The sequence below is a fragment of the Mustela lutreola genome, chromosome 10 (genome assembly GCF_030435805.1).
Source record: "Mustela lutreola isolate mMusLut2 chromosome 10, mMusLut2.pri, whole genome shotgun sequence".
Classification (NCBI taxonomy): Eukaryota; Metazoa; Chordata; class Mammalia; order Carnivora; family Mustelidae; genus Mustela; species Mustela lutreola.
Window position 1 is genome coordinate 43,294,867 of NC_081299.1, and position 27,997 is coordinate 43,322,863.

General features: G+C 38.4%; 1 protein-coding gene and 1 pseudogene across 4 annotated transcripts; both read right to left on the minus strand.

Annotated features, from left to right (window-relative positions):
- Nucleotides 1–13: 13 nt before the first annotated feature.
- TMEM59 (transmembrane protein 59) lies at nucleotides 14–27,972 on the minus strand. Of its 4 annotated transcripts, none has more exons than XM_059138129.1 (9): nucleotides 27,690–27,972; nucleotides 24,304–24,336; nucleotides 23,190–23,295; nucleotides 20,902–20,996; nucleotides 18,317–18,469; nucleotides 16,465–16,546; nucleotides 15,564–15,648; nucleotides 11,701–11,809; nucleotides 14–657 (listed from the first exon to the last, which is right to left on the minus strand). In XM_059138129.1, exons 1-9 carry the CDS (start codon nucleotides 27,876–27,878, stop codon nucleotides 502–504), a joined length of 1,008 nt encoding a protein of 335 aa, XP_058994112.1. In that variant the 5' UTR covers nucleotides 27,879–27,972; the 3' UTR covers nucleotides 14–501. The 4 variants fall into 4 exon arrangements, with proteins under 4 accessions (XP_058994112.1, XP_058994113.1, XP_058994114.1 ...); XM_059138130.1 differs by having other exon boundaries at nucleotides 15,564–15,645; nucleotides 27,690–27,969; XM_059138131.1 differs by lacking the exon at nucleotides 24,304–24,336 and having other exon boundaries at nucleotides 27,690–27,967.
- LOC131809822 (heat shock protein HSP 90-beta-like) lies at nucleotides 664–11,555 on the minus strand (annotated as a pseudogene).
- Nucleotides 27,973–27,997: the final 25 nt, after the last annotated feature.

A 27,997-nucleotide genomic window follows, 5' to 3' on the forward strand; every position in this document is an offset into this window, starting at 1 on the left:
TTTCAGCACATAATTATTCAAATAAAATTTTAATGATTTCAGTCAATACAACTGAAAGTGTAGTGTCATTAAAGGGCATTTCCTGCTAAATTTCAAAATACACATTGTGGGCCATTTCTCAGCAAAAGCATCAAATCCTATCGAGTATTGAGTTTATTAATTAAGGTGACAGACAGTATTATGGCAGGAGGTGGGGAAGAGCAATGATCAGCTCACAGAATTTGGCTAAGAAAGAAAACAAACAAAAACAATGTAAATAATAAAACAGCTACAGATATTAGTAAAATAAAAATGCAATCCCAAATATCCGTCTCTTAAATTACTAGAAAAGAAATTACAGATAAAGTTACAGCAAATACAGTCTTCACAGATTTGGGTAACTTTATTTGCATTTTATAGTGATTTTTTAAGACCTATCCAATGAAACCATCTTTAGAAGCTCTATGAGGAATGAAAATTTAGATGTCTATTACCCTTACTTTAAAAAAAAAAAAAAAAAGCTTAAATTTCTGAATGAGCAAGATTCACTTTTGTAGGTAGAGGCCCTGCTTCTTCGTGGTCTTCAGCTTTAGATCTAACAACCACAAGAGAAGAAGACGGGTATCTGTTTAGCTTTTGTTCATTCACAAATTCCAAGTCACCATAAATACTCAGCTTCTGCAAAAGAAAATCAATGCACATTAACAATTTGAATAGTTAAGAACCTCTATGTGTATGTCTTCAAATAACAATTTAATCTACAGGTATTTGGTAAAACAAAAACAAAAATTCTATACAGACATTTCAAGAATGAAGAATACTTTTACTCAGTGTTACTGATACATGATTCAGCTCCCAACGGATGGCCAAAGAAAACTTTTCCACATGTCCCAACTTAAAATACTTAGAAATATAATAACTAAGTATCAAGAATAAACTCAGGTTTAAATGGAGTTAGTGTGGGCCAACCAAGAACACTAATGCTGGATGTTTGATGTGTTAGGTGATCAATTCCTTTAAGATCCTTAGCTCTCTGAACAAGTGATCAAATGATTTGGGCTAAGTTTTGACTTAACACACTGGAAAAAGATATTTCAAAAGGCTATGAGTAGAACAAAAAATATACATGAAACACTTCAACAACAGATATAAGTCTCTTCATAAATACATAAAAGCTCCTCAAATTATTTCTATCATATCTAAGAAAATACTACAACAGAAGGATGAAAACATAAAACAGAATCAAGGTAAATAGCATAAAACTTCCTCGAGTATAACAGTAATGTCTAACATCTTTTGAAAGTAGGTCTACTTGGATTAGGTCTATCTCCCAAAGGCCAAAAAGCAAAGTGAAAAGTTTTTACTAGGGAATAGGTAGATTTCATTAACTCACAAAGCAACAAATCTCTGAATCTATCAATTAAAAACTGAAGTGCTGACATGATTGACAGAGGTAAAAACTACCTAGAAGTACTTGATATTGGAAAAGTATTTTTTCAAAGATGCTGAATAAAGAGCACTTTCAAGAGATTAAGTATCTACCAGTACCACTACATGCTACAACACAGATGAACCCTCACCACATCATACGAAGTACAAAGGGTCATGAGAGACCACATTTTGGGTATCTTTGGCTCAGGGTGGTAGTGGTGGTCCTTGGGAGGCAGTGGGAGTGACTACGACTGAGTACGAGCTTTCTTTTTGGTGTAAAGAAAATGTTCTAAAAGTGCTTATCGTGATGGATGCTGACTCAAACACGTTTCAGATGTGGTCTGCTGCCAATTTTTCTTTTCTTTTTTTTTTTTTTTTAAAGATTTTATTTATTTATTTGTCAGAGACAGACAGAGGGAGAGAGAGCGAGTGAGCACAGGCAGACAGAGAGGCAGGCAGAGGCAGAGGGAGAAGCAGGCTCCCTGCCGATCAAGGAGCCCGATGCGGGACTCGATCCCAGAACCCTGGGATCATGACCTGAGCTGAAGGCAGCTGCTTAACCAACTGAGCCACCCAGGCGTCCCTGCTGCCAATTTTTCAAGCCAACAACTATTCTGCAACAAAGAGGCAGCCCAGTACCTTATACTTTCCCAGTAAGGGAATATCTTTCAGACAAATTCAGCGGTTGATGGATTGGACATAAATCTGATATAACGTGGCCTCCTTAAAACTCAGAATTAGCATGTGATCATTTGCTCTGGGACAATGGGCAAGAAAAACTTTCGGAAATTTACCTAAAAGCATTTAAAGACCTTTGAACCGCAACCGGGAACTGTTGTATAATTTCAAACACTGACATGGAAGAAGCTATCTAGAGCAGGAAGAAAGTGTAAAATGTGTGCAGAGAAATGAATGGGAGCATTTGGATAATCTGTAGTATGTATACCGATTTTGTGTCTATTCTGCATTCTCAAATTACCAATTAATAACAAGGGTACAACAGAGATTTTCAATATTAACTTTGTAAGTTACCACCCAAGCATCCTTTATGAAAAAAATTATTTAAGAAAGTGCTCCAGCAAAAGTAGTTCAAGAAAGCAAAACACACAGAATACAAGAAACAGAAGCAGCTGAGATGACTTAGAAAATGGGAAAAAGGCTAGCAACAAAAGAAAAAAGATTCCATTAAGCAGAGATAGTTGCAAGATTCTCTTGAGAAAATTTTAAGTAATTCAGGATCTATTTGCTTGAATGTGACTCTATTCATCACTGTATCTGGTTCTGTTTTGAATATTTACATAATCATAATGCTGTAAATGCTGGTTATTGGCTTTTAATTATTCAAGTCAACCTGTAGCAAAGCACTGAATTATATATACAGAAGAACTAACATCTGCATTTTATTGTCAAGGGTCATAATAACTAATGAAAATTAAGATCAAGAGTATGAGAAGAGGGAAGGAAAGGAAGTAATAAGGAGTCAATTGAAATTTATAAAGTGATCACTAAAAGTCTACAAAATTTACATTATAAAAACCAGAATGTGCAGAGATGAAGGTGATGTGGGAAACAGTATGAGCGAACCAAGCTCCTCATCCTTCAGTAGGAAGACCTTAGATAATGTCTAAAGTTGATAAAACAAAAAACAGAAGATAAAATTAAAATGTGGTAATTAGAAAAATTGCTTAAACTACTAACTGGTTTACCTGAGAAGTGAAGAAAAAGAAGACAATTAAGGAACATGTGTTACTTTTATTTTTTAAAGATTATTTATTTATTTGACAGAGAGAGAGAGAGCAACAGCAAGAGAGGGAACACAAGAAGGGGGAGTGGGAGAGGGAGAAGCAGGCTTCCTGCTGAGCAGGGAGCCTGATGAGGGGCTTGATCCCAGGACCCTAGGATTGTTGCCTGAGCCAAAGGCAGATGCTTAACGACTGAGCCACTCAGGTACCCCACACGTATTACTTTTAAAAGTTAAAAAATTAGTAAATATGTATTTGGGCTTTAAGCCTAGTTCTGCCACTAACCAGTTAAATGATCTTAGATAAGCTGCTTAAATCTCTAAAACTCAGTTTCTTAACAGAATTTGGATTTGAAAACCGTGGAAAGTATGTTGTTTTCTAATTTTCTGACTCTTTTAGCAGACTTAACACTTCTGAACAGCAAGGTTCTTGGTCTTTTTTTTTTTTTTAAGACAAAGAAAATAATGCTTATTACAATTTAAGACATATTCACCCTACTTCCTGAGTCTTGGGAACCTTTGTCATTTCACTTTGTTCCACCTTGATCATCATAATCTCAATTTTATCTCTTGTCCCTGAACACAGCCTGGCACATAGTAAGTTATTCACATATGTGACCATCAGTTATTCAACGTATGGGATTTACTAATGTGAATGTTATTAGGAACCTTCCAAAACCCTTCTTTTTTATTTGTATAAAACTGCGTCTTCTTTATTTCACATACTTTAATTCCGAACAAAATGAATAAAAACCCCACAATACACATCCAAACCCAATGTCAGATGTTCAAGGCCCTTGTGTTCTGACTTAGAAAGACAGAAGGAAAAAACCCACTTGGAATCAGCAGAGGGAACCAGGTGGGCCAGGGCCACCGAAGGCCACTGGGGAAGCCATGGGGACACTATACAGAAGGCACAAGGTCTGTAGGTAGAAACTCTTAATCTACTTGTTTCACAAGAAAGGTATCCTCATCACCCTCAAGTAGGAGGATCTCATCAGGAAGAGCAGTGCTGGGTTTCTGTGCTGTCACTTCATCTGTATCAATGCCCAAGGCCTAATTTGACTATGAGGCAGATGCTGCTGGAGTAGGTCTGGGGATCCTCAAGTGATAAGTCAGAAGAGAGAAGTGTAGTTTCAAACACCAGCATCACCAGGTCCTTGACAACCTCATCATTCTTGTTGACCTCTGCCTTCTGCTGCCGTGTCTCCACAATGGGGCGGGCAAGGGTGAGCTCCAGGGGCTTTCTGGCCATCCTGCAGCTCATTGTCGAGTTATCCCAAAGTGCCTGGGCTTTCCCAATCTCCTGTATTAGCTGTCCAAGGTTAGGTGCTAGTTAGTGCAGCAGGGTGAAGACCTAAGTCCACTGGAAATTGTCACCCCCTTTTTTTTTTTTAAAGATTTATTTATTTGATAGAGAGAGAGAGAGAGAGAAAATTCTCAAGCAAACTCCCTTATGCAGGCTCAATCCCAGTACCCTGAGGCCATGACCTGAGCCAAAATCAAGAGTTGGATGATTAACTGACTGAGCCACCCAGGTGCCCAGAAATGGTCACCTTCTTATCTAAGATTTCTTTCATGTATTTGCAGATGTTTTCATACTTGGCATTGCTCTCCTCCATTTTCTTCTTTTCGTCTTCATTCTTAGGTAGCTCCACGCTCTCCCATCTAACAGAGACCAGACTCTTCACATCGAACTCCTTGCGATGCTACATGCAGTACCTGTCAATAGGGCTCGGTCCTCTAAACTACCCTGAAGCCCTGCTTCTGCATCTGGTCATCAAGAACAGAGGTGACGGGCACCTGGGTGGCTCAATGGGTTAAAGCCTCTGCCTTCAGCTCAGGTCATGGTCCTAGGGTCCTGGGATCGAGCCCTGCATCGGGCTCTCTGCTCGACGGGGAGCCTGCTTCCTCCTCTCTCTCTGCCTATCTCCTCTGCCTACTTGTAATCTCTGTCTGTCAAATAAATAAATAAAAATCTTAAAAAAAAAAAAAAAAAGAAGAACAGAGGTAACAACGCGCTCCTTGCTCCCACCAGTGACGTAACAGATGGACTTCTGGGTCTCCTTCATGAGAGACAAGTCCTCTCCTCTCCTCTCTGACATAAAGGAGATGTGACAGTATAGCAACTCAGAGAGGTGTTGCCAGTTAGTCAAGTCCTCATGGGTTCCAAGCTTTTAAATTTTTAGAGATTGCCTCATATAATTTTTTATATAGTTCTTGTCTTCTGCCAGCTCAAAGAGCTCAAGGTACATGCTCACAGTATTTTTGCAAATGACCTTAGAGATTTTGCTCTGTTGCTCAGGCAATGTCCAGGGGTAGATCCTCAGAGTCAATGACAGCCATGGAAGAAGCTGAGATACTTTCATGTCAGCTCATCACAGCTGTCCATGAAGAACACAAAGCATACTGAGTTTGATACTGTTCTTTTTATTCTTGTTCTCAAAATCAAAAGGAGCCCAAGAGGGAATGAATAGCAATGCTCTAAATTCCAACTCACCTTCTAGAGATAAGTGCTTGACTACCAAGTGGTCTTCCCAGTTATTGGTAAGACTCTTGTAGAACTCTCCATATTATTCCTGGGTGATGTCATTGGAGTCTCTGGTCCAAATGGCCTAGTCTTGTTCAGTTCTTCCTGATAAATACATTTCTCCTTTATCTTCTTTCTTCTCTTTTTGTTGTCCTTCCTTCTATCATCCTCCTCATCTGAGCCCACATATTCTGTCTCGGGTTTCTCATTATCTTTCTCTTCTTCTTTCTCACCTTTCTCTTCCTCTGCCTTATCAATGATTTCTTTCTCTTATTCTTTCTCCAAATAAAGGGTGATGGGATAACCTATGAACTGTGAGTGCTTCTTGACCACTTCTTTGACCAGCCTCTCCCAAGTACTCTTGAAGGTGGAGGACCACTTGGGCAGCCCAGCCAATGGGCTCACCATGGCCCACATGCATAGTGCAGGAGCCCCAGCAGAAGACTCCCAGGCATACTGCTCATTATCACCATGCTTTGTGATCACAGTCACTTTTTCTGCCACCAGGGAGGTAGAATAACAGCCAACACCAAACTGTCCGGTCACGGAGAGGTCTGCACCAGCCTAAAGAGACTCCATAAATGTTTTAATACCTGACTTGGCAACGGTTCCCAAATTATTTTCATCCCAAATTTGCATCCCAAATTACTTATGAGGTCATCTTTGGTTATGTAAAGGACTGTATCGACCAGAGTCAGGGTGTACTCCTAGGGGTTGGGAATGTCAGTGTTCAGTTTTTAACACTGTCCAACTTGGAAGGGTCTGTCAGGCTCTGATAGAGAATCTTGTCTAAGACATCAGAAGAATTACTGATCAATTCCCAAAGGAAAACTTCCTTGTTGGAACAGAAGGCATTGGTGACAAGAAATATAAACTGGACAATTTATGCCTAGAAGGTAAGTCTCCACTTCCTGCTCTCTCCATGGTGCACTTGCTCAGGCACTGCGAGGGAGAGGAGCTGCAACCACTAGAGACCAGGGCGGGCAGGGACTATGTCCAGCTCATGCTGAAACCAGGCTGCACGGGAGTTGCTCAAGAGAACTAAAACCCTTTTTAACTGACCACGTGAAATCAGAGGCTCACGATCTTGATAAATAAGAAAAAAAGAAGCACAGATGATGAGATAACACCGAGGAAGCATCTATATCATCGCCTGTTACAATAGCATATTCTGCCTCATCTTCAGGAAGAAATATCCAATATGGCTGCATCCTGTTCTCACATGTCAAGTCTGAGCTGCCCGATGAAGACTATTACGAATGACAACTCTTTATCCTAAATAGATAGCTCAAGAAGACCAAGTGTCATCCCATAAAGCTTCAAAAATGACATCAAAAAGTCATTTTGATGAAAAAGTACAGAAAAGAGAATAAGCCTTTATAAGTCAAGTCACTCGAAAATGAAACTGTTTTAAAATCAGCCAAAGAGGGGCGCCTGGGTGGCTCAGGGGTTAAAGTCTCTGCCTTTGGCTCGGGTCATGATCCTGGAGTCCTGGGATTGAGCCCTGCGTTGGGCTCTCTGCTAGGTGGGGAGCCTGCTTCCTCCTCTCTCTCTGCCTGCCTCTCTGCCTACTTCTGATCTCTATCTGGCAGGTGAGTAAATAAAATCTTTAAAAAAAAAAAAAGAAAGAAAGAAAGAAAGAAAGAAAGAAAGAAAAAAGACTATAAAATCAGCCAAAGAGATGAAATTCTTTGCCACCTTTTCCTGGTCATTACAATCAAATGATATATGGTGAGTACTTACTATGTGCAAAAAGCAGGCTAAAAGGAATTATTACAGAGCTTTCCTAAATAAGAAAAACAAAGCTGCTCATATGTTTCTAGGATCACACTCCGGATCTTTATCACCACCATTTTAAACTTTGTAGTGACTGGAAAAGAAACTTGTTCTATTTCATGTTTGAGCTCCCAAATACCAGGTCAGTACTGAAGAGACACACATTCTCTCAGCAGGCTCATGATTTCCTACAAACACACAGGATCATATATGTAAATAATGTAACAAAATATAAATAACATTGCTTACACCTGAATCATACCTGTTAAAACTTAAAATGAAGTCTCATGTTACTAAGGAAAGGGGTAAAAAATAATTTATGTTTCAATGATAAAATCAATGAAAATGTTTACGAAAGTGAAAAATAGGTGGATTTTAGCCAAGAAAACTGCATAGCTTTTGCAATGCTAAGTTTTCAGCTATTTTTACAGTAAACAGAGGAAAAAAGTACCAGGAACAGAGTATTTATACTGCAATATATTTTGAAACAAAAAACAAAATATTAGTATGTATTAAAATTATTTATGCTGAAAAAAAAATACACTAAAATGGAAACACTACTCAGTTGGTTAAGCATCCAAGACTCTTGGTTTTGGCTCAGGTCATGATCTCTCAGTTGTGGGATTGAGCCTCGTGTAGGGCTCTGCACTCAACAGGAGTCTACCTCAGATTCTCTCTCCTTCTCTCTCCCTTCATTCTCTCTCTCTCGAATAAATAAAATCTTAAAAAAAAAAAACAACAATGGAAATACTATAATAGTTCTGGATGATGAGTGATTTTTTTCTTTATGTGTACTTTAAGTGTACTTCTACAGTAAGTACACAGAATTTTTATAATTAAAAAACAGCAGTTGAAACAACATTATTACCCAGCAAGAGGGGGTTTCACATAGAAAATAAAGCCTAAAAGCAGTGAATCTAAGGGGCTGTTTTCCATACATTTTCCCAGAAAACATATCTCCTTAGAAAAGTACAGGCCTTTTGAGGATGCAGCCATAATTTTGATTATTAAGGATATGTAGCAGAGTTCTAGAGAGGGGCAAGATATCTAGGGGAGATATCTTGGGGAAATATAACAGCTGCCATCAGGACACCGTGTGTAGTGCTGATGCTTTAAGTTTTATGATCACAGGCTCTAAGCTATATGTGGGAACAGTGAGGTGTTTCCCCAAAGAACTTAAAAAATAGGAGATAATTTCTCACAGAAGTAAACTTATACAATCAAAACAAAATTTAGAGCAGTGACAACATCTGAAGGAAGAGAAAATCAAGAATCATCTGAAAGGAAGGGAAAGATCCCCAGGTCTGTAAGATATAACCAAAACCACAATGAGAAGAGGTCATTTCCATTAAGTTGAGTAAGGAGATAAGAGGAAAAACCATGAAATGCCCATAACTGTTTGGATAAGAGAAATTTGAGGACCCTGGCTCAAAACATGAACCACATGGTCCAGCTGGTATCTATCTTCCTAATGTCAAAGAGGGCACATAGGAGATCAGCTCCTGAATGAAATACATAATCAACTCTCCTATTTAGGATTTCAAGCTAATTAAAGAGACTTCAGCATACTACTGGCTTTGGAGTGAGAATACCTAGGTAAGTGATACTGGGGCAATTGTACACCCTCTTTTGTAGATTTCGTATCTGGAAAATGGGGATAATAACAGAGCCATCTCACAAGTTACTGAAAGACTGAATGTGCTAATCAGGTAAAACACTCAGAACAGTGCCTGGGAGAAAGTGCTTGACATCAATCAGTTGGCCTGGGGACCAGGATTCAGGTTGTGGTGGATTGACGTAAATTCCACCTGAGGCCGGTCAGCCAGTCCTTCCTGACAATAACTGGACCAATCTCTATAGAGTCTTTCTTTGACAAGGGGGTACCTGGGGTGTAAGGAAAAGGAACTGTGCTGATACAAAAAGGAACTGTGCTGAAGTACCACAGGATGGGTGGGGGTCAATAAGGCTTTATTAATATGAGGATATAGAGAGCACAGGGCAGCTCTCTATAAAAGGAAGTAACAGGCAAAGACATGCCCATGTAAGATAAGTAATTTTAGTTTTATCAGGAACAACAAAAAATATAGGTATCAAAACTAAACAAGAACACAAGTAGATAATGCAGCAAGAGTCTGTTATCTGTATATTCATATCATAAATAGATGAATTCTATAGAAATTTACTTATTCTCTAATACTTCTCACAATTCAAAGTTCTTCCCAATCCTGTCTAACTTTATCCATTTGATTTCCTAATGAAGTTCTTCTCATCAATTCCTTACAGTCCTTCCTTGATAGCTTATTCTCTTTTTTTTTTCCCCCAAGAAGAGAGTAAAAGAGAGCACAAGCATGGAGGGGAGTCAGGAAGAACAGAGGGAGAGAATCTTTTTTAAATATATTTTATTTATTTATTTGACAGAGATTACAAGTAGGCAGAGAGGCAGGCAGAGAGAGAGAAGGAAGCAGGCTCCCCGCAGAGCAGAGAGCACGATGCGGGGCTCGATCCCAGGACCCTGGGATCATGATCCGAGCCGAAGGCAGAGGCTTTAACCCACTGAGCCACCCAGGCGCCCCAGAGGGAGAGAATCTTAAGCAGGCTCCACATCCAGCACGGAGTCTGACTTGGGGCTCGATCTCATGACCCCAAGATCATGACCTGAGCTGAAATCAAGAGTTGGAAGCTTAACCGACTGAGCCACCCAGGCACCCCACCTGATAGCTTATTCTTGTCTATAATTGGGAAAATTATCCACTCTCCTCTCTCTGCTATTCCATGCCTTACTACCCATTTTTCGAAATTCAGAGCAAGACCCTCATTATCCAAAAGCCCTTCCTGATAATATGAGCACACAGACTCTGCTTTCCTTAACACTTTATGCATTTATTATTTGTGCCACCTTATCAGCCACAGGAAAGAGTATAGAGGAAAAGGACAGGAGTTGCAAGTCAAAAGACATGAGCTGAATTCCAGTCTCAATACTTTCACAGCTGTGCAAAGCCAGGAAGTCACCTGGATGAAGTAAGCCTATTTACTCATCTCTAAAGTGAATGACAAAACCTGCTCTAGAGTATTGCTGGATATGGAAGATACATGAAAATATTTTATAAAGTTTAAAGAACTCTATGGGGCACCTGGGTGGCTCAGTGGGTTAAGCCGCTGCCTTCGGCTCGGGTCATGATCTCAGGGTCCTGGGATCGAGTCCCACATCGGGCTCTCTGCTCAGCAGGGAGCCTGCTTCCCTCTCTCTCTCTCTCTCTCTCTCTGCCAGCCTCTCTACCTACCTGTGATCTCTCTCTGTCAAATAAATAAATAAAATCTTTAAAGAACTCTATAAATGTTAGTGACCAACGTTATCCTGTTCCAGTTTCTAGCTGCTTAGATCACATAGCATCTTAATAAAAAACATGAAATATATTATCATAATCATTACCCATATGTAAACTTTACTTTAAAAAGCTATCTTTAAACCCTATGAAGATAAGACTATTGTTCAAGCACCATGCTAGGCACATGCTAACTATCTGTTAGTAGATTCTATTTTAATTTCTTTCCTTTCTTCTTTTAAATATTTTCCCATTACACTTTGGAAGCACAAGAAAACAAAAGTTTATTTCAGTTGGATTTGATGTCCATACACATTATTATCCTCTATTTAGTTACACAAATAACTTTCTTTTCTTGAAAGCTAAGCTGAGTCACCAAATTATAGCCTTTTCCCAACACAAAAATCCTTTACATGGTTAGGTTTCTTGGGCCAGTTAAATTTTAATTACCAAAGGAAGTCACAAGAGTTTTCCATCTCTCTTGGAGTTAGATATCAGCACATATTAACTCAAAAATCAAATACTCCAGCCTTGTTGCTCCTAAAGCAGCAATTACTCCTTGACATTTGTGGCAATTAATTTAAAATTCTAAGTAGTTTTACAAGTCTTTCTTCTCACAGATCACTTTAGAAACTGGTGTCAACAGGTTCTTTTCAGGCTCAGAAAACCAGCGAGTGAGAAACACCTTACTCAAACCAGCCAACATATTCGGCACTCCAGTAGTTAGTGTCACAGAAAACTGGTGACAGTCATTCTCATTCTGCAAACCTGCCATTTTCCATGTGTGATTAAAACCACCTAATTTTCTCTCATTCCATTAGTAGAGAGGCCTTGTTTTTCCAGTTAACAAATTAGGCATTTAAAATGGCAAATCACACAGTTCAGTGTTCAAATGGCCAAAGGGCTTGGGTTAAATTTACCTCAGAGGGAACATACTGCTCCACAGCCGTAGCAACGGTCGCACAACAGATCCAGAGCAATACCATCACCGAGAGGACAAGAGTCGTGGTTAAAATCCACCCAGAGTTACTGAAAAATAGGTAGTCATGTTAAAGTTTCGTAATATAAAACAACAAATTCTTAATAATGAAAGTCATCAACCTTATGCATTTACTTTAATAACACAAATAAACCTTCACGTGTACTACCTTTAAAGCTATTTTAAAAACTTACTCAGAAAAGGAAATATCATAATAGCTTTTATATTAGGGTCTTCCATTTCTCAAGTTTCTGTAACATGGCTATCACTTCTATAATTTAAAAAAAATCAGATATACTGGCTTTTTGCTAAATATGTAAAAGTAAAGCAAATTATTATCAGTTATTTTTTAATTACTAAATGAGATAATGTAAATCAAATGTCCTATAAATTGTATGCTGCTATTCATATGTCATACATATTTTGCAAGGCACTATAGTGAAACTTGCTTTAAGAAAACCCAGTATTTCAAAGATTTAAGGTATAGAACAGATACATTATGAAATGATCATTTATTTTATAAAAAGATTCACAACAGGCTTCTAGAAGTTAGCTTCCCCAGAATACTTCAAACAACTAATATGCTAAGATTTACTTACATTTCAATTTATAAGAGCACATCTATTATGAGGCATTCTGTACCCATTCTAGCATATCTTAGTAAAGAAATAGTTATATTTTTCTTACATTTAAAACATCATAAAGTCAGTGTCAACAGGTTCTTTTCAGGCTCAGAAAACCAGGGAGGTTACAAAGATTAGCAACTAGAGTTTTTCCCATAATCTCCCAAAAAACCTATTTTTTTGTCTAACTATAGGTTAAGATTTAAAGAATAGGAAAAAGTCAAGCTATTTTGAAATCTTTAATAGTCCAGTTCTGAAAAACTGTGGCAATTACTGCAGGTAGTCTGATTTTCACATCTGCGTTCATCCAATACTACCTCATAGAAGGTCTATACTTACCACCATAACCCACTCACTTGATGGTTTGCCAACATTTGAACATGCTAAGGAAAAGGTATGCACAGTCATTATTTGTCTCCCAGCAAAAGAGGTAGACAATGGAAAATGCACTGCATCTAAAAACAGGGAACGCCTATATGATGCTTTAAGTATTCCAATTCAGAAAGAGAGCAAAAAAATATTTTTAATGAAAAAAACACCCACTTTATATATTCCAGCCCTAACCCAAATACTAAGGAATTTCCATGAAATAAGAAGGATATATTTGACATTTGGATTCCAGTAACAACTAGTTAAGCCAGAAAACTGGGGCTCACTTTGGAGTCCATCTGTTTCTTCCACTTCCACAACAAAACAATCCTATGGTTCTCAACTGTCTCCGTTACCTCTTGTTCCCTTTGTCCCTCACCCAGATTCATAGCTGCTTGCAAGATTCACCAAACTCTCCAACCGATCTTCTATCCTTTGCATGGACCCCTTGTCCCAATACTTAGATATGATTACTTTCCTGCTCCTATCTAGCTCCTGTCCACCTAGTTTGGTCTCTGATTCTCCTGACTCTCCATACACATTTCTATACCTCATATATTTAGTAGGAAGCCAGCATAGCTGAAAAAAAAAATTAAAGAAATCTGCTACAACTGACAAAAATCTCTGGTCATTATTTAAGACTTCCGTCTATGCCCTCTGTCAATCTTCCCTTTGAAGGAATACTCTGTACTACGTATGAGAGGAATGTATGATATAGAATAATCATCTCTGCTTGTTCATGTTTTCCATGTTTGTCTCTACCATGCTAGACTTGAGAACTCCAGAGAGGCAGACACTGAACATCTTTCTTTAGGTTCCAAGTCCCTGAAACAGTTCCTGGCATATAAGAGACTCTCTGAAAAGAAGTGTAAGTGAAAAAATGAGTTGTCCTCAAATTCCACTGTGGAAGTTAAGGGTATCTCTGTAACAGCTATGTACACAATAAAAAGCACTGCAGTTAAGAGTCAAAAGACCAGATTCCACTGATTGGCTAGGTGATCTCGCATGTCACCATGAAGAACTCATGACCCTACAGGAAATAGACACCTATGGCAGAACAGGATAAGCAAAAGATGCAGCATTTAAAAAGCTAGGTTTGAACTTTGATGTAGTGGATCTATAATCTTATGGGTGGGCAATTCACTTCTGACCCACCTACTTATCACAGGGTACTTTTCTTTTTTTTTTTTTTTTTTTTTTTTTTTTTTTTTTTTTTTTTTTTAAAGATTTTATTTATTTATTTGACAGAGAGAAACCACAAGTAAGCAGAGAGGCAGGCAGAGAGAGGAGGAAGCAGGCTCCCCGCAGAGCAGAGAGCCCGATGCGGGGCTCGATCCCAGGACCCTGGGACCATGACCTGAGCCGAAGGCAGAGGCTTTAACCCACTGAGCCAACCAGGCACCCCCACAGGGTACTTTTCTAAGAGTCAAATGAGCTCAATGAAGGGAAAAAGCATTGAAAAAAAAGTTATTTTTTGCTAAAATGTAAAATGCTATTATAATTCCTGTTTGTACACAGAAACTTCTAGGCGTTAAAGCTCTAGTTAAAAAGTTAGCTATTTCCTAAAGTAACCATTTACAAAATTACTTTTAAAATCTTAGATTTAAAAGAACATAATATAATGACAAGGTGCTAAAGGATATAAGTCAACAATAAGCTGCCAGGTAGTACAGCACTGAGAATAAACTGTAACTCAAGATTAAGTGATTACTTAGGTTTCATGAGACCATCAAACTGCCAAAAATCCTAAATACCCCAGAGAGAAAGATTATGCTGCCAAGATTTAGAAAGGAAAGGAAGGGAAAATTTAAAGTTAAACCCTCATTTTCTTACCCAGTCTTTAAAGCCTTTGTTTGGTAAAAGGAATTAATTTTGCCAAAATAATGCTGCTGACACCTGATAAAACCTGTCAAGAAACTCTTCCTTTCTTCTTTTTTTTTTTTTTTAAAGATTTTTAGTTATTTGAGAAAGAGAGAGAGAGCACAAGTAGATGGAGCAGCAGGCAGAGGGAGAGAGGGAGAAGCAGACTCCCCGGAAACTATTTCTAGTGTAAGAATGTACAGGAGGCAGGTGGTCTGGACTACTGCAGCATTACACCTGCGAGCACACACACTGTAAGGGCATTTGTTTACCATCCCTACTCAAACACTTGGCTTGTATCTGATGCGGTAAAGAATTATCAGTAAGTGCTGTGGGCCACTGCCTTTCTGTTGGTTTTTTTTTTGGAGGGGTGAGTGGGGGGGGGGGTCCATAGGAGGAGAGCTCATATCAGAACTCTTTGGAGGAGGAGAAGCATACATATTTTAATAAAACCCCCCTCACTCTCAGAAGGCTTGATATTCCTTCCTAGGAGGGTATAATGTACCCGTTACCGCTGTCATCTTTAAGGATCCCTGATACAGAGCTGACATTCCTCAGGACAGAATACAAAGCTCTCCTTAATCTATACCCCTTACCTACCCTCCCTACTCTCCCCACGAAGATTTAAAACAAAAATCCAACTCCAAAGTATTCAGACATACTTTAAAGCTTAATTTAAACAACTGAAGAAGCATATTTCTTAACATAAATCAGGGCATCTTAACAAGAATGCTTCTGTACTGTGAAAGAAACTATCTACTTGGGTTTTATTATAGTAGTATGTACTACCTTTTAAGCAAACTAAAATATACAAGTTGGTAGGAAAAATGTAAACAATATTTTTTTTGTTTTTGAGCAGCTAATATAATTTTAAAACAATAAAAAGGAATGCATCTGTCTGATACAAGCCAGATTTTATCACCTATACTTATAAATAAACAGGAATACATACAGAGACAGACATCTTAAAAAGCCATCACTTTCTCCATCTTCAAGATAGTTCCTATGTGTTTGTGAACTTCTCATTTGCAGATCTGCTGAAATAACAAGGTACAATTTATGATATCCTGTATCCCAAAAACTGGTCTCAAAACTACCCCTAGATAGATAGGCTCTACAGATACCCAGTTGCTTTTATAAGTGTAATCTGATACTCTGATAAGGAATGCAAGTTCCTCTAGCATGTTAACAACCAAATAGATATTCTACCACATTATGGATTTCCTATTTTATTTTCAAATTCTTGTTGACATTGCTGCTTTCTGCTTAATAACGTTCTGTTTAATTTCAATCTAATCACAAAATAATTAGAAAGTTAATGAAATCAGTATCTAAAGTAAGGTATGAACTAGCACATTTTCAAAGGTAAGCTCAGCTTTAGATTGATGTTTTACATTCCTACAAGTTAAAATTTATTTCTAGCATGGAAGTAAAAATAGAACAAGAACTCACACTTTTGGGATAGTTTCACTATTTGGTTAGCATATCGGAAATGTGAGAATACCTCATTAGTCTATAGTCAAATATCCTTCAAAGCAAGCTACATGTTTTTAGAATATTGATTCTCAAAGCATGGTCCCCTAACCAGTAGTATCAACAAAATCTGGAAATTGTTAGAAATGCAAATTTTCAGGTCCCATCTCAGATCCAGTAAACTGGAAACTTTGGAAGTAAGGGTCAGAAATCTGTTTTAACAAGCTCTCCAGATCCTAATGCACTCTAAAGTTTGAGAACCACTGTTTAGAAATAATTTGTTCAATTTCTATTAGTGTAAGAACAATCATACAACCAATCCCAGACCACAACCAGATTTGCCCATGTTGTTATCCCAAGCTACTTGAAATGAAACTTACAGGACATTTTGCTTAGCGATGATTCTTTCAAATTTGTAGGCTCCGGCTCCAACTGTGGTGCATACTGGATTTCTGGCTTAGACTAAAATGATAATGAAAGCAATTAAGCCATTTGTACTTCTTATGCTTTTCTCAGTAACAAGTTCTATAACACATCATCTGTATAAACATTCAAATTGAGAAAAAGTAACAGAAGTCTGGTATAAAAAAAAAAACACATTAGCCACAATATATTTTAATTGCACTTCCTAAACATCAGATCCAGTGCCTTGCAAAGAAACAGACAGATTTCTGGCATCGTCAAGTATTTAGTCAGTTTAACTTTCTGACAACATTAAAAAAAAAAATTAAAAAACAGGGACAAATTATAACATACTGCATTAAATAGCATACCCTGCAAAAATGAATTCTAATTCTAGCAGACTGCCAAAATCTGGGGCTAAACACCTATTATCTCTATTTTTCTCATCTGAAACATTCCATTCTTCCCTAAGTATGAGTAATTCACACACTACAGCTAAATACTCCGTACTTCACATCTTCCATATAGCACAGACCCTCTGGAGCAGGGGTTTCTCCAGGCTAGTTGCACTCAAGTTAATACAAAGAGAGAAACAAAGCTAATCTCACATATAATTAGGAATAAATGAGGGGTCCACCCTGAGATTGAACTTAAGCTTTAGGCTAATTAGCTTTAGGACACAGAAATTATGAATTTAAAGAGGAAAATCCTTCTGTGTGTTACTTATTACCAAGGTATATATAGACGACCTAAGACTCAGGGTAGTACTAAGAATCACATACTTGCCTTACAGTGAGCCATTCTATTAGCAATAATAATTAAAAGGTTTACTTTAATTATTACTTAAGAGAAAGTGCCACAACATAGTTTGTGGTACATTTGAGGAATTTAACTACCAAATTAAAAGGAAGATAGCATGATAGGGTGGGATATGAGCCTGGGAATGAAAGTTACCTGAGTCTGAAGCCTAATTCTGTTACTTACTGGCAGGGTGACCTCAAAAAGTTAGACTCTTGGTTTCCTTATCAATAAAAGAGGGATAATACAACCTCAGGAAGGTGTTTGAAGATTTGAGACAAGATATGTAAACACCTAGTGCCTAAGAACCTTTAAGAAAAGAAGTTATTATCATCACATCACATGGTCAATAATGAGGTAGGAGAAAAGTTACTTCTCGAGGGGGGCAAATATGCTTTCTCAACAAGCTTTTTTTTTTTTTTTTTTTTTAAGATTTTATTTATTTAGTCAGAGAGAGAGAGAGAGCAAGAGTGAGCACAGGCAGACAGAGAGGCAGGCAGAATCAGAGGGAGAAGCAGGCTCCCCGTGGAGCAAGGAGCCCGATGTGGGACTCGATCCCAGGACGCCGGGATCATGACCTGAGCCGAAGGCAGCTGCTTAACCAACTGAGCCACCCAGGCATCCCTCTCAACAAGCTCTTATAAGAGTTATGAAGAAAAGCACTGCAAAAAAACTAAAAATTATGTCATAGAGCTCTTTCATATGTGATTTATATATTCATGTCATTATTTATAGTCAAAGTACATTCATTACTTTTATCTTTCATATTTAGAGGTTTCATTTTATCAATTTAACCACTATAAAATTTAGAAGACTCAGAGTTCTTATTAGATAAGGAAAAACAGGCTTGAGATAGGCTTCTGATGGGCAGAAGGAAGTCACACTGTGTCTTGATGCCCAATGTTTTAATGTAGGCCAAATCAGTAATTATTATTTGATGATGTATATCGCTCTATGCCAAAACATTCATTTAAAACATGTACACTTAACTATTGTCAGCATTTAAATGAATCTATGAAGTACAGTTATTACCTGGAATATAACTATTTTTCCATCATCAGCCTGAAGATAAAAAGTCCATGAAGAGGTTATAAAGCTCTGAGCAGAGTCCATCATGTCACTCCAGAAAGACCTTACCAGAGTTAAAGGGAAGAGTAGATGCATTTTTGGCATCAGAGACATGAGCTTTAAAAAAAAAAAAAAAAAAAAAAAGTTAAATCATGAGAAATCTATTATTTTTACAGATTTATATTCAAGAGAGCAAACTTAATCAGCATTCCCCAAATCTTGGGAGAGGTAAAAAAGGTTAAGTGATTCTACCACAATAACTAGCATTAAACTCTTAGTTTCCTACACAAATAAACTGTGATAAAGCTTAAGATCCAGGCTACTATAATTTGCCACCAAACACATTTATAAACTACCTGTCACCTCTATCAGAATAACAAACTTTTGAATCAGATTTTGAATCTTCAAAATTGTGAAGACTCTTAAGATTTGATTAATTTAGGATTAGCAAGGCCTCAAGAGGTTGAAGGGGGAGGGACAAATTATACTCTCCTCATCTTTAATGCTTTTATGTAAATATATCATGCTATAATGAACATCAGTGGAAAAGGGGAAGGAAAAAAACTCAAACAAAAAGAATATATACGTCAAATGTGAGACATCTGATAGCAGGGCAGGGTGAGGGGAGTACTTATGGGCTGAATATATATAGTAAACTACTGATTTTAACATTAATGGATATCATGTCTCCCCAATTCTGACCTTTTCATTTACTTAGCAGCAGTAGGCCTCTCTAGAGCACAAGTATGGGATACCATGTGCTGCACTATAGGGATGGCTATGGTTCTGCTATATTTCAAAAGAGAGGCATTATGGAATAAGAGATCAGATTATAGAATCAAAAGATCTATATTCATGATTCTATTTTCCCACTAACAGCTGTGAGATTTTTCATTGATTAATTCAGCAAACAGGTATTCACTGAGATTATATATTTCAGGAGACCAGGGACCACATGTATTTTATTCATTGACATATACCTGTGTTTAATCGTGTAATCTATATAGGACAGAGGTTAAAAATAGGGTAATACGTATGTATAAAAGAAAGCCACCTAACCCAAACCAGGATGAGAAGGGGTTAAGAAGGCTTCACAAAAGAAATGACACCTGCCCTGAATTAAGGGGATTCAATAGAACGATGGGGAGTAGAAGGAACAAAACCATGAAATAACTCATCATATAAAAATTAAGAACTACTCAGTATGTATACAACGAAGAGAAAAAAATGGTTCTTAAAAATTAGAAAACATGTTTAACATTACTCATAAGAAAACACAAATTTAAAATATATTAAAAGTGGAACATTGTCAGGCGAAGAAGGAAAGTGGGTATGGGTTTCTTTTTGGGGTGATAAAAATGCTTGGAATTAGATAGTGATGATGGTTGCACAGCTTTGTGAACATACTAACAACTACTGAATTGAATACTTCACAAGGGTGAATTTTATACCATGTGAATTACATCTCAATTTTAAAAATTGGTACAAATTCCAGAGAGGATAATTTTGCTCTACTTCTCAAAATTAAAATACAGATACCTCTTGCTCAGCAATTGTACTGTGATTCTACTCTATAGATATAAATGTGCAAAGTATGCAACATCACTTATAAATGAAAAAGATTAGAAACAACCAACATCTCCAAAAAAGAGACTGTACATCCACACAGTGGATTGTACAATGAAAAACAGAATGAATTGACATTATTTATGTATACTTGTATTTTAAAAAAGGAGTACATACATCTTTGTATATGCATATAATACATCTGTCTTGGTAACCCTGGGTACATTAAGAGGAAAACTGAATGGCCAGGAGATACAGGAGTAGGAGATTTTTCACTATATACTCTTTTTACCTTCTGAGTTCTATACCATGTAGCTGTACTTCCTCTACAAAAGTTAATAAATTAACAAACTTTATCCAGAATGTCTGGAGTATAGAGTATGGGGGGTGGGGAAAAGAGACGACCTAAGAGAGGTAATCAGGAGCCAGCCCATGATAAGTGGTTTGCACTTAACCCTGTATGTAATGGCGGGGCGGGGGGGGGGGGGGGGCGCAGCTCCTAAAGTATATAAGAGAGGAGAATGACATGATGAGATTTCCATTTAGAAGATAAATATCTGAACACATACTGAAGGATGGACTAGAGGGGGGTGAAGTGGAAAAATAGTTTGCAAGTTTAGTAATACAGCTGAGAAAGGATGATGATCTAAGTTCAGGCAACAGCAGCTGGGATGAAAAAAAAATGACTGTCAACTACTGATTCTCTGAGCCTCAGTTTTTTCATATGCAAAATGGGGATATTATCATCACTGGACCGAGAGAAAATATGAAAGAGATTATGGATATGAACGTAACTTTCAACAGCAAAGCATTATACAAAAGTAATTATGCAACTGACTTTTCTATCTGCAAACATTTAATTTGTTTGCTGAAAACTAATTATGAAATATAACACTAAAACAGTATCTAGTGGGCGATAAACATTTCAATACAAATCAGTGCAATTTAAGCAGGCAATTCTGAAAGGCAGTATTGTTTCGTACTTGTTCTTGTCTCAGTTCAGCGAATGGCAGCTGATTCTGGCAACCAAGATGGCAAGCATATTGCTCATCAGATTGGGAATATGCTTCTGTACATGCTGTAAGAGAAAAACAGTCAAATTACAAGGAAAAAGAGAGAGAGAGACGGAGGAGAAAGAGGGAAGGAAAGAAAAAGGGAAAGGATAGAAAAGAAGGGATTTGGCATTTTGTAAAAAAAAAAATTTCTTATACTTAAAAAGCATTTCATAGATATGAATTTTCAAATTCAATAATAGTAGCAAATTTATTATTTTAATAAACCTCGCATCTCCTACCTCCCACACATCAGATGTTTCCAGTATAAATCTACTGATTACACACTCAGGCTCAGGCTAGATGATGACGGTCAAAATAAGGGGATCCTCATCACTAAGGATTGCAAAGTGGAAAAAACACTGGTCTGGCATCCTGAAGTTTTGGCTTCATACACATTTGGTTGTGTATGTGACCTGGGCTGTGCTGTTCAACCTCTTCAACTGTTGATTTCTATATGTTTAAAATGGGAATACCATGCTTCATGGAGTAGAACAAAACAATGTATTTTAGTGATTTACACCGATCTGTGACATTACCTTTAAGATTTGGATGAGAATCAAGGGTATTTGCATGCCAAAGAAAAATCCAACAAAGCAATCAGTTTTAACACCCTAAATTCTGAGAACCTGAACTTAGAAAATGTCCTATAGCAGGATTCTAATGGGTGCACACCTTCTTCATTTAGTTCAGCAGAGCCAGTTCCTTCTTATGATATAGAACACTTTACCACTGTAACAATTTTTTCTTTTTTCTTTCCGACCCAGTCACGTATTTGTAATCTACTTCTCCAAGGTGCTAGATAATAAACTGAACAGCATTATGCACATATAAAGATGGCCAGTTACGAGACTGAGCCCTTAAAAAATAACGTCATGATATCAAGGAGACTAGATAGGAGTCCTGGCATAGTGGTGGGGACAAAGGCACCTCCTGCTATACTGAATAAGCAGCATAATGTAATGAATGGAGAGAATTCCACTATAGTTTCTTTAAAAAGTTAAATGTCAATTTTGTCTTGATTACAGGTTTCTTTTATTAAACACATCTCTTTCACCAAAAGGTAAGAACAGTGTTTTAAGAGATGACAGACTCTGGTTACTTTTATCAGCATGACCCACAAAGAATACACTATTAAATAGTGAGTCAAAGGCCTGATTCAGTTAAAAAAAAAAAAAAAAAAAACCAAAAAACGCTGAGCTAAATCAACTGGCCTATGATTGAAAGGCTTAAGAAAATTATACTATCCACTGAAAAGGTAGCGATAAATTATGAGAAGGGTAATTACTACTGCATTTAAACCGAATGCCTGGTTACACAAATGTGTCCTACCCACAGTACCAAATAAACATTGGCTCAACAAAGAGAAGCAGCCCCCACTTTTCAGAAGTTCATACCTATTTTTGCTAACCAAAAGAAATCCAAAGAGGATTCATGCTTTTATGAAAAAGAAGGCGAAAACTTTAAAGTTCAGCATTTGCTCTGCAGTGAGCCATTACAGAGGCAGCCCGCGCTCCTCAGCAGCAAGGGCAGCACCACCAAGCTTCTTCTCTGGGAACTGTGCTGGGCAGGCAAGCTACCATAGCTTTGACAGTGTCTGTGAGATTCTGTGTTTTATCTTGATTTACTTTGAGCCTCTTAGCAAGATGTGTCCTAAGGTACCAGAAAAGCCTAAGAAAGCTTATTTTTTGGGTCTGAGAACACTCAAAAAATTTTCCATGTAAAGTAATGGTAATTGCTTCTTTATGCTATGCCATTTTGGCTTAGGAAAGGTTTCACAGGAATGCTCTACTTTCATATAGCAGGGAAACCTATAGATGAAATTTAAAGTCCATGAAATCTGGGGTGCCTGAGTGGCTCAGTGGGTTAAAACCTCTGCCTTCAGCTCAGGTCTTGATTTCAGGGTCCTGGGATTGAGCCCTGCATGGGGCTCTCTGCTCAGCAGGGAGTCTGCTTTCCCCATCCCCTCTCTGCCTGCCTCTTTGCCTACTTGTGATTTCTGTCTGTCAAATAAATAAAATCTTAAAAAAAAAAAACAACAGTCCATGAAATTTCTGGCAGCAGCTGATAAAATTGTAACCTCGTAATAACTAGAGATTAGTTTAAACTAGAAATTAGTTTAAACAATATGCTTGTCATCTTATGAGGAAAATACATAAGAAGCGTAACACAACCCAAAAAACTGCAATGCTATATATACTGTTAGCATAGGATCTTACCAGATTCACATTCCATTTTGGTCCGATTTAAATCAATTCCATCATCCACAAACTGACAAATTGAAAACAGCCTGCAACCTCTCTGACATGCGTACAGCTCCTCTTCCTAGGGAGTTCAAGAAGAAGGAGGATTACCAAAAAAATAATCTTTTTCCCTTGGGGGGAAAAAAGGTCAAAAAGAAAACACAGTTAGTAGGGTTTATTATAAAATGTCCAATAAAAGTTTATAACTGAAAGCAAGAAATACGATAGGAGCCAGGTAATACCCAAGACCTTTGCCATATAAAGAGGTTTTAGTTTCTTATTTTAAAAGTGATACCCAAGAAAGAAGCTTAGTGGGAAAAGACAAAACAAAACAAAAAATCCCAAACCCTTTTCCCATATTCCAAGATTACATGTTGTGGGAAAAATTTGAAAATAAAAATAACAGTGACATAATCAGAACTTTAACAGAAGTAGAAATGAGTAAGCAAAGACCTCAGGATGAATGGCATCCCTCTGCCACATAAGTATTTATACAATTCATCTGGCTTCTCAGGAAAAAGTATCCTAACTAGCTTCACATGGCAAATAGTTCCATAAAGGCCCCACAAACTGAGGCATACATCTATAAAAATGCTTTCATGAAAGGCGTTTTTAAACTTGGCTTACTTTAACTGAACACACAAACAAGAGCAACAGTGCAGTGTATGGGAAAGTCCTCTGGAATCAGCCAGACCTGGATTAAAACTATTCTGGTGAGTGACGCTGCACAAGTGACTCTACCTATCTAAATCTCGGTTTTCTCATCGTGAAGGGGAAATAGCTATGAAGTATCTCCAAAGCCCTCAGTAATGCTAGAACATAGCTATTCCTCGTATAGTGCCTGGGACACAGATGGTGCTCAATAAATGGTAGTAGTGTTAATCACGGTAATAGATTTTTTTAAAAAACAGAAAACAACAGTTACAGGCATCATTGTCTATTTATGGGAGCTCAGGATAGGATTCTTCATTACGGGAAAATGTTAACTGCTTAATAAGACTAATAACCATGTCTTCAACAGGCTTTTGTTAGATGAAATACACAGTACTCAACACAAACCAGTACATGTGGGGGAGCCCCCTCAACTTACTGTGTGATCCACTGTGTACAAATTGGCGGGCACCTAGTAAGGAGGGAAACAGCATGTGCATATACCAGTTAGCAATCCATGGAATCCATGCATTTCTTTCCAGCAGAAGGATCAGTGAGATGTATTCAGCAGCAACAACCCATTCAGAGGAGATGGCTGCAGTCTGACATTAAACAAGTGTTATGAATTCTGAAGCTAGAGTGTTTTTGGACTTTAATTCTAGCTGCATTTATTGTATTTGGAGCATCACATATCTCCTTATACTGCACAGAGGAAGCTTGAGCTCATTAGTATGAGCTCTATTGCACGCCATTTCATTTTCAGGTAGGTTTTCTTTTCTTAAACCAAGCCAATAAGCCCTCCAACCCCATTTCCGAAAGAGAGTATGGCATGCTGCAAAGAGCCTAGGTCCAGGAATCAGTCCTGCTTTAAAGCTCAGCTGCACAACTTGTCCTGTACAATCTTGGCAAAGTGACAATCTCTCTCAGCCTCAGTTTCCTTGGTTGTAAGATGGGGACAATACTCTTATATCAATCTTGATTACGATAAGAATTATACACTTTATATCCACAAATGAATATTATGTTATACTATCTAATAAATAGGCATAATAATAATGTATTTAATGAGCACCCACAATGTGCCAGACAGCATGGTAACACTTGAGGTTATTATACAATGTCCAACCCAGAGTAGGGGCTCAACTGGTAGCTATTAAGAATCATATCCTTATTCCAACTAAGTGTCTCATGTACTAGAAAATATTATTATTTTAAGTAAATATTTCATGCTCTATGTATCTCAAATGATTGGCAAGCTTATATTAAATGTATCTCCTCTGATTTAGAGCACAAGGAAATGGTGCTCCCCACCAAACTAAATGCCAGCTAAAGGGACTTCAATGATACCATTTATAGAATATATGCATTTGCTTTCCCAGAACTGGTTTTATGTGCTAAGAGTGCCACATACTTTACCTTTAATCCTCACACGAGCTCTGTAAGGTGTGAGGTGTTGTTGTTGTTTTTTACTACAGTTGACAAAATGAAGTCTCGAGAAGTTAAGTGATCAGCAAAGATACACAGAGAGTAAAAGTGAAGCTGGGAATGGAACCCAGGCTTGTATGGTTCCAGAGCCCACACTCTTTAAAAATGACCAGGTTGGTTCTAAGTAGCTTTGTTGTTAAAATAACACACGTCTCTTGTATTTGAATCCAGACAAATTATGCAATTGCGTTTTTGAGGAAAGCTAAATGGTAACTATAATGGAATTTTGAAATAACCACTTACTAACAGCTATTCTACTTTCTTGCAACAAATAATTCATTCTGAAAAAGAGCCATTAAAATGAGATTTCTATCTTCCAGTTGCAAATACCAGACGAAAGGTTACTTGAGCTTGTAAATTCATCTAATTTCTTGTAACACACACTGCTTTTTCCTGACTGCAAAGCACAGTAACTTGGAGGGCCAAAAGAAATCAGTGAAATAAGTAAACGAAGTCTTTTCAACACAACTTTATTAATAGAAGGCAGCACAGTATAGCCAGTTTTAGGACTGCATTCCTACCACTCCACTACCTCTTAGTTATGTGACCTTAGGCAAGTCACTTAACCTTTCAGAGTCTCCACTGTAAAATCCTACTTTGCATGGTAGTGACAATAAGGGATAATGAGTATAAATCTCTCATCAAACTGGAGAACAGAGAGTAGACAGTTAATAAATTTTAAGTCCATCTAACATACAGGAAGCCAAATGACTTCCAAGTTCCTGGGGAGAACAGCTTTAATGAATAAGCAAAGATGACTAACAGATAGCATATCAATTGTTAAAAACTGTTAAATAGTGGATGTTTAAAAAGTGCCTGAAGTTTCCAGAAACGTTTATATTATTTAGTTATTCTCCCAGCATCCCGACTCATACTACAAGTTTGCTAGGAAAATCTCAAAAAAGGAAAAAAAAACACAACCAAACACTAGAAGGAAACAAAACAAGCCTCCATTCAATGTCAGGCCAAATAAATCTTAATGAGTTTCATCATACAATCTTCTTAATGATGACAGATTTATAAGTAGAGAACACAGTAATGTGTTTAGGGCAATACACATTGATTGAAATCTGGATGTCAGAATCTCTCATTTCTTTCTCCTGATAGTTATAATTTGTGTCTGACTGAAAATTTCAGGATAATCAATATCCTACACTTTTTCTTGAAAATTGATAAACCCCATGCAATGTAAAATCCTGCAGTAAACAGGCATATAGGAAGTGAAAGCATTTAGAGCTTTTCATTTCAAAGACCTGAAAACATTTGCCAATAAGGAACATCCTAAAGTTCACTGGCCTTTTCCTCGTGGTTCCATTGTAGTCTGAGAGCACAAAGAGGGCTAGTCACACGGTTAAGCCAACAGCACAGAGATGAAGGAAATACAAGGAGGAAAAGACCAGTAACAACAGCAAAAGCTCTTACCAAAAAAGCCAGTGGGGGGAAGGAAGCATATATCCAAATTACATATGGGAAAGGGTGGGGAGTCACCACACAATTTAGAATGTGGAGTAAACAGAGTTCCTAAGCTGGGGGGGAAAAAAACCAAACTTGAGAAGCAGAATGGAATTAAAGGAAAGGCATCAACCGCAGGCGAATGAGAAGTGAAAGCAGGGTCACTCCCTTCGGTAAACTGGGACCCTGACCTCCCACCGGCAGTCTCATTTCTATACCTGCGCCACGAATTCCTTCTGTCTTCTGCACTGAACGGTTAAGTTCTTTGAACGCAGAAACCTAACTGCTTCTTCTCTAAGCCACCCCAAGCCCTAGTGGCAGCGTCTCGCACACAGTAATTCAAGACAGGCGGAAAGCCCTTCCTGTGCGTCTCACAACTACTAGGTCTGACTTAATATATTTCATACCACGGTGTAATTGTCTGCTTCTCTGACTCCCACAACAGCGTGTGCGCTCCCGGCCCAGAGTGGCGCTCGGTAAACACCGGTTATAAACTAACCTTTTGTGGGCTTGCATATTCGCTCCTACCCCCCACCATCCCTGACACCCCTCGAACGGGAAGACCCTGCATTAATCATCTATATCCTCTTCCCCATCGGAGTGCTCGTCTTCCCTGCCACCCCGCAAGCTGCCCGAGAAAATGGGTCACGTCTCGCTCATCTCTGCGTCCCCAGTCTATTATAGGGTCGATGCAGCACAAACTTCCGGTAATTACAGCACGAGAGGGGTGCTGGTAGAATTACGGAGGAAAACAGGAGCTACACAGGTGGGAGACAGCAGTTGAAGGGTGTGGATTCGACACCCAGGTTCCCAAGCCGACACAAGTGCGAGAGAGCGGAAAGATGGGCTGCCAAGGGAGGGTCGTAGCCGGGTTCGGACGGGACCTACCTTGGGGTAGGTATGCAAGGGGAAGGTCAACTGACAGGCCCGGTGACAAGACGCCGTATCACCCAAAATCGAGTCAAACGCTTCAGCCGAAGCGGTCCCCGAGCCTCCGGCCAGGGCCATGGTCAGCAGCAGCAGCGGCGGGAGCCCTAGCTGGGCCCTGACCCAGAGGCTCCCCTTCGGTGCCGCCATTTTGTTTCCCTCTGTCACAGCAGCTCAGCTTGTTGCTGTTTTCTTTTCAGGGTTTCCTCTGCCTTCCGGGGCCAGCCCCTTCCCCGCCCCTCAGGCCGCAGCTTCCGCCTCCGCCGTCT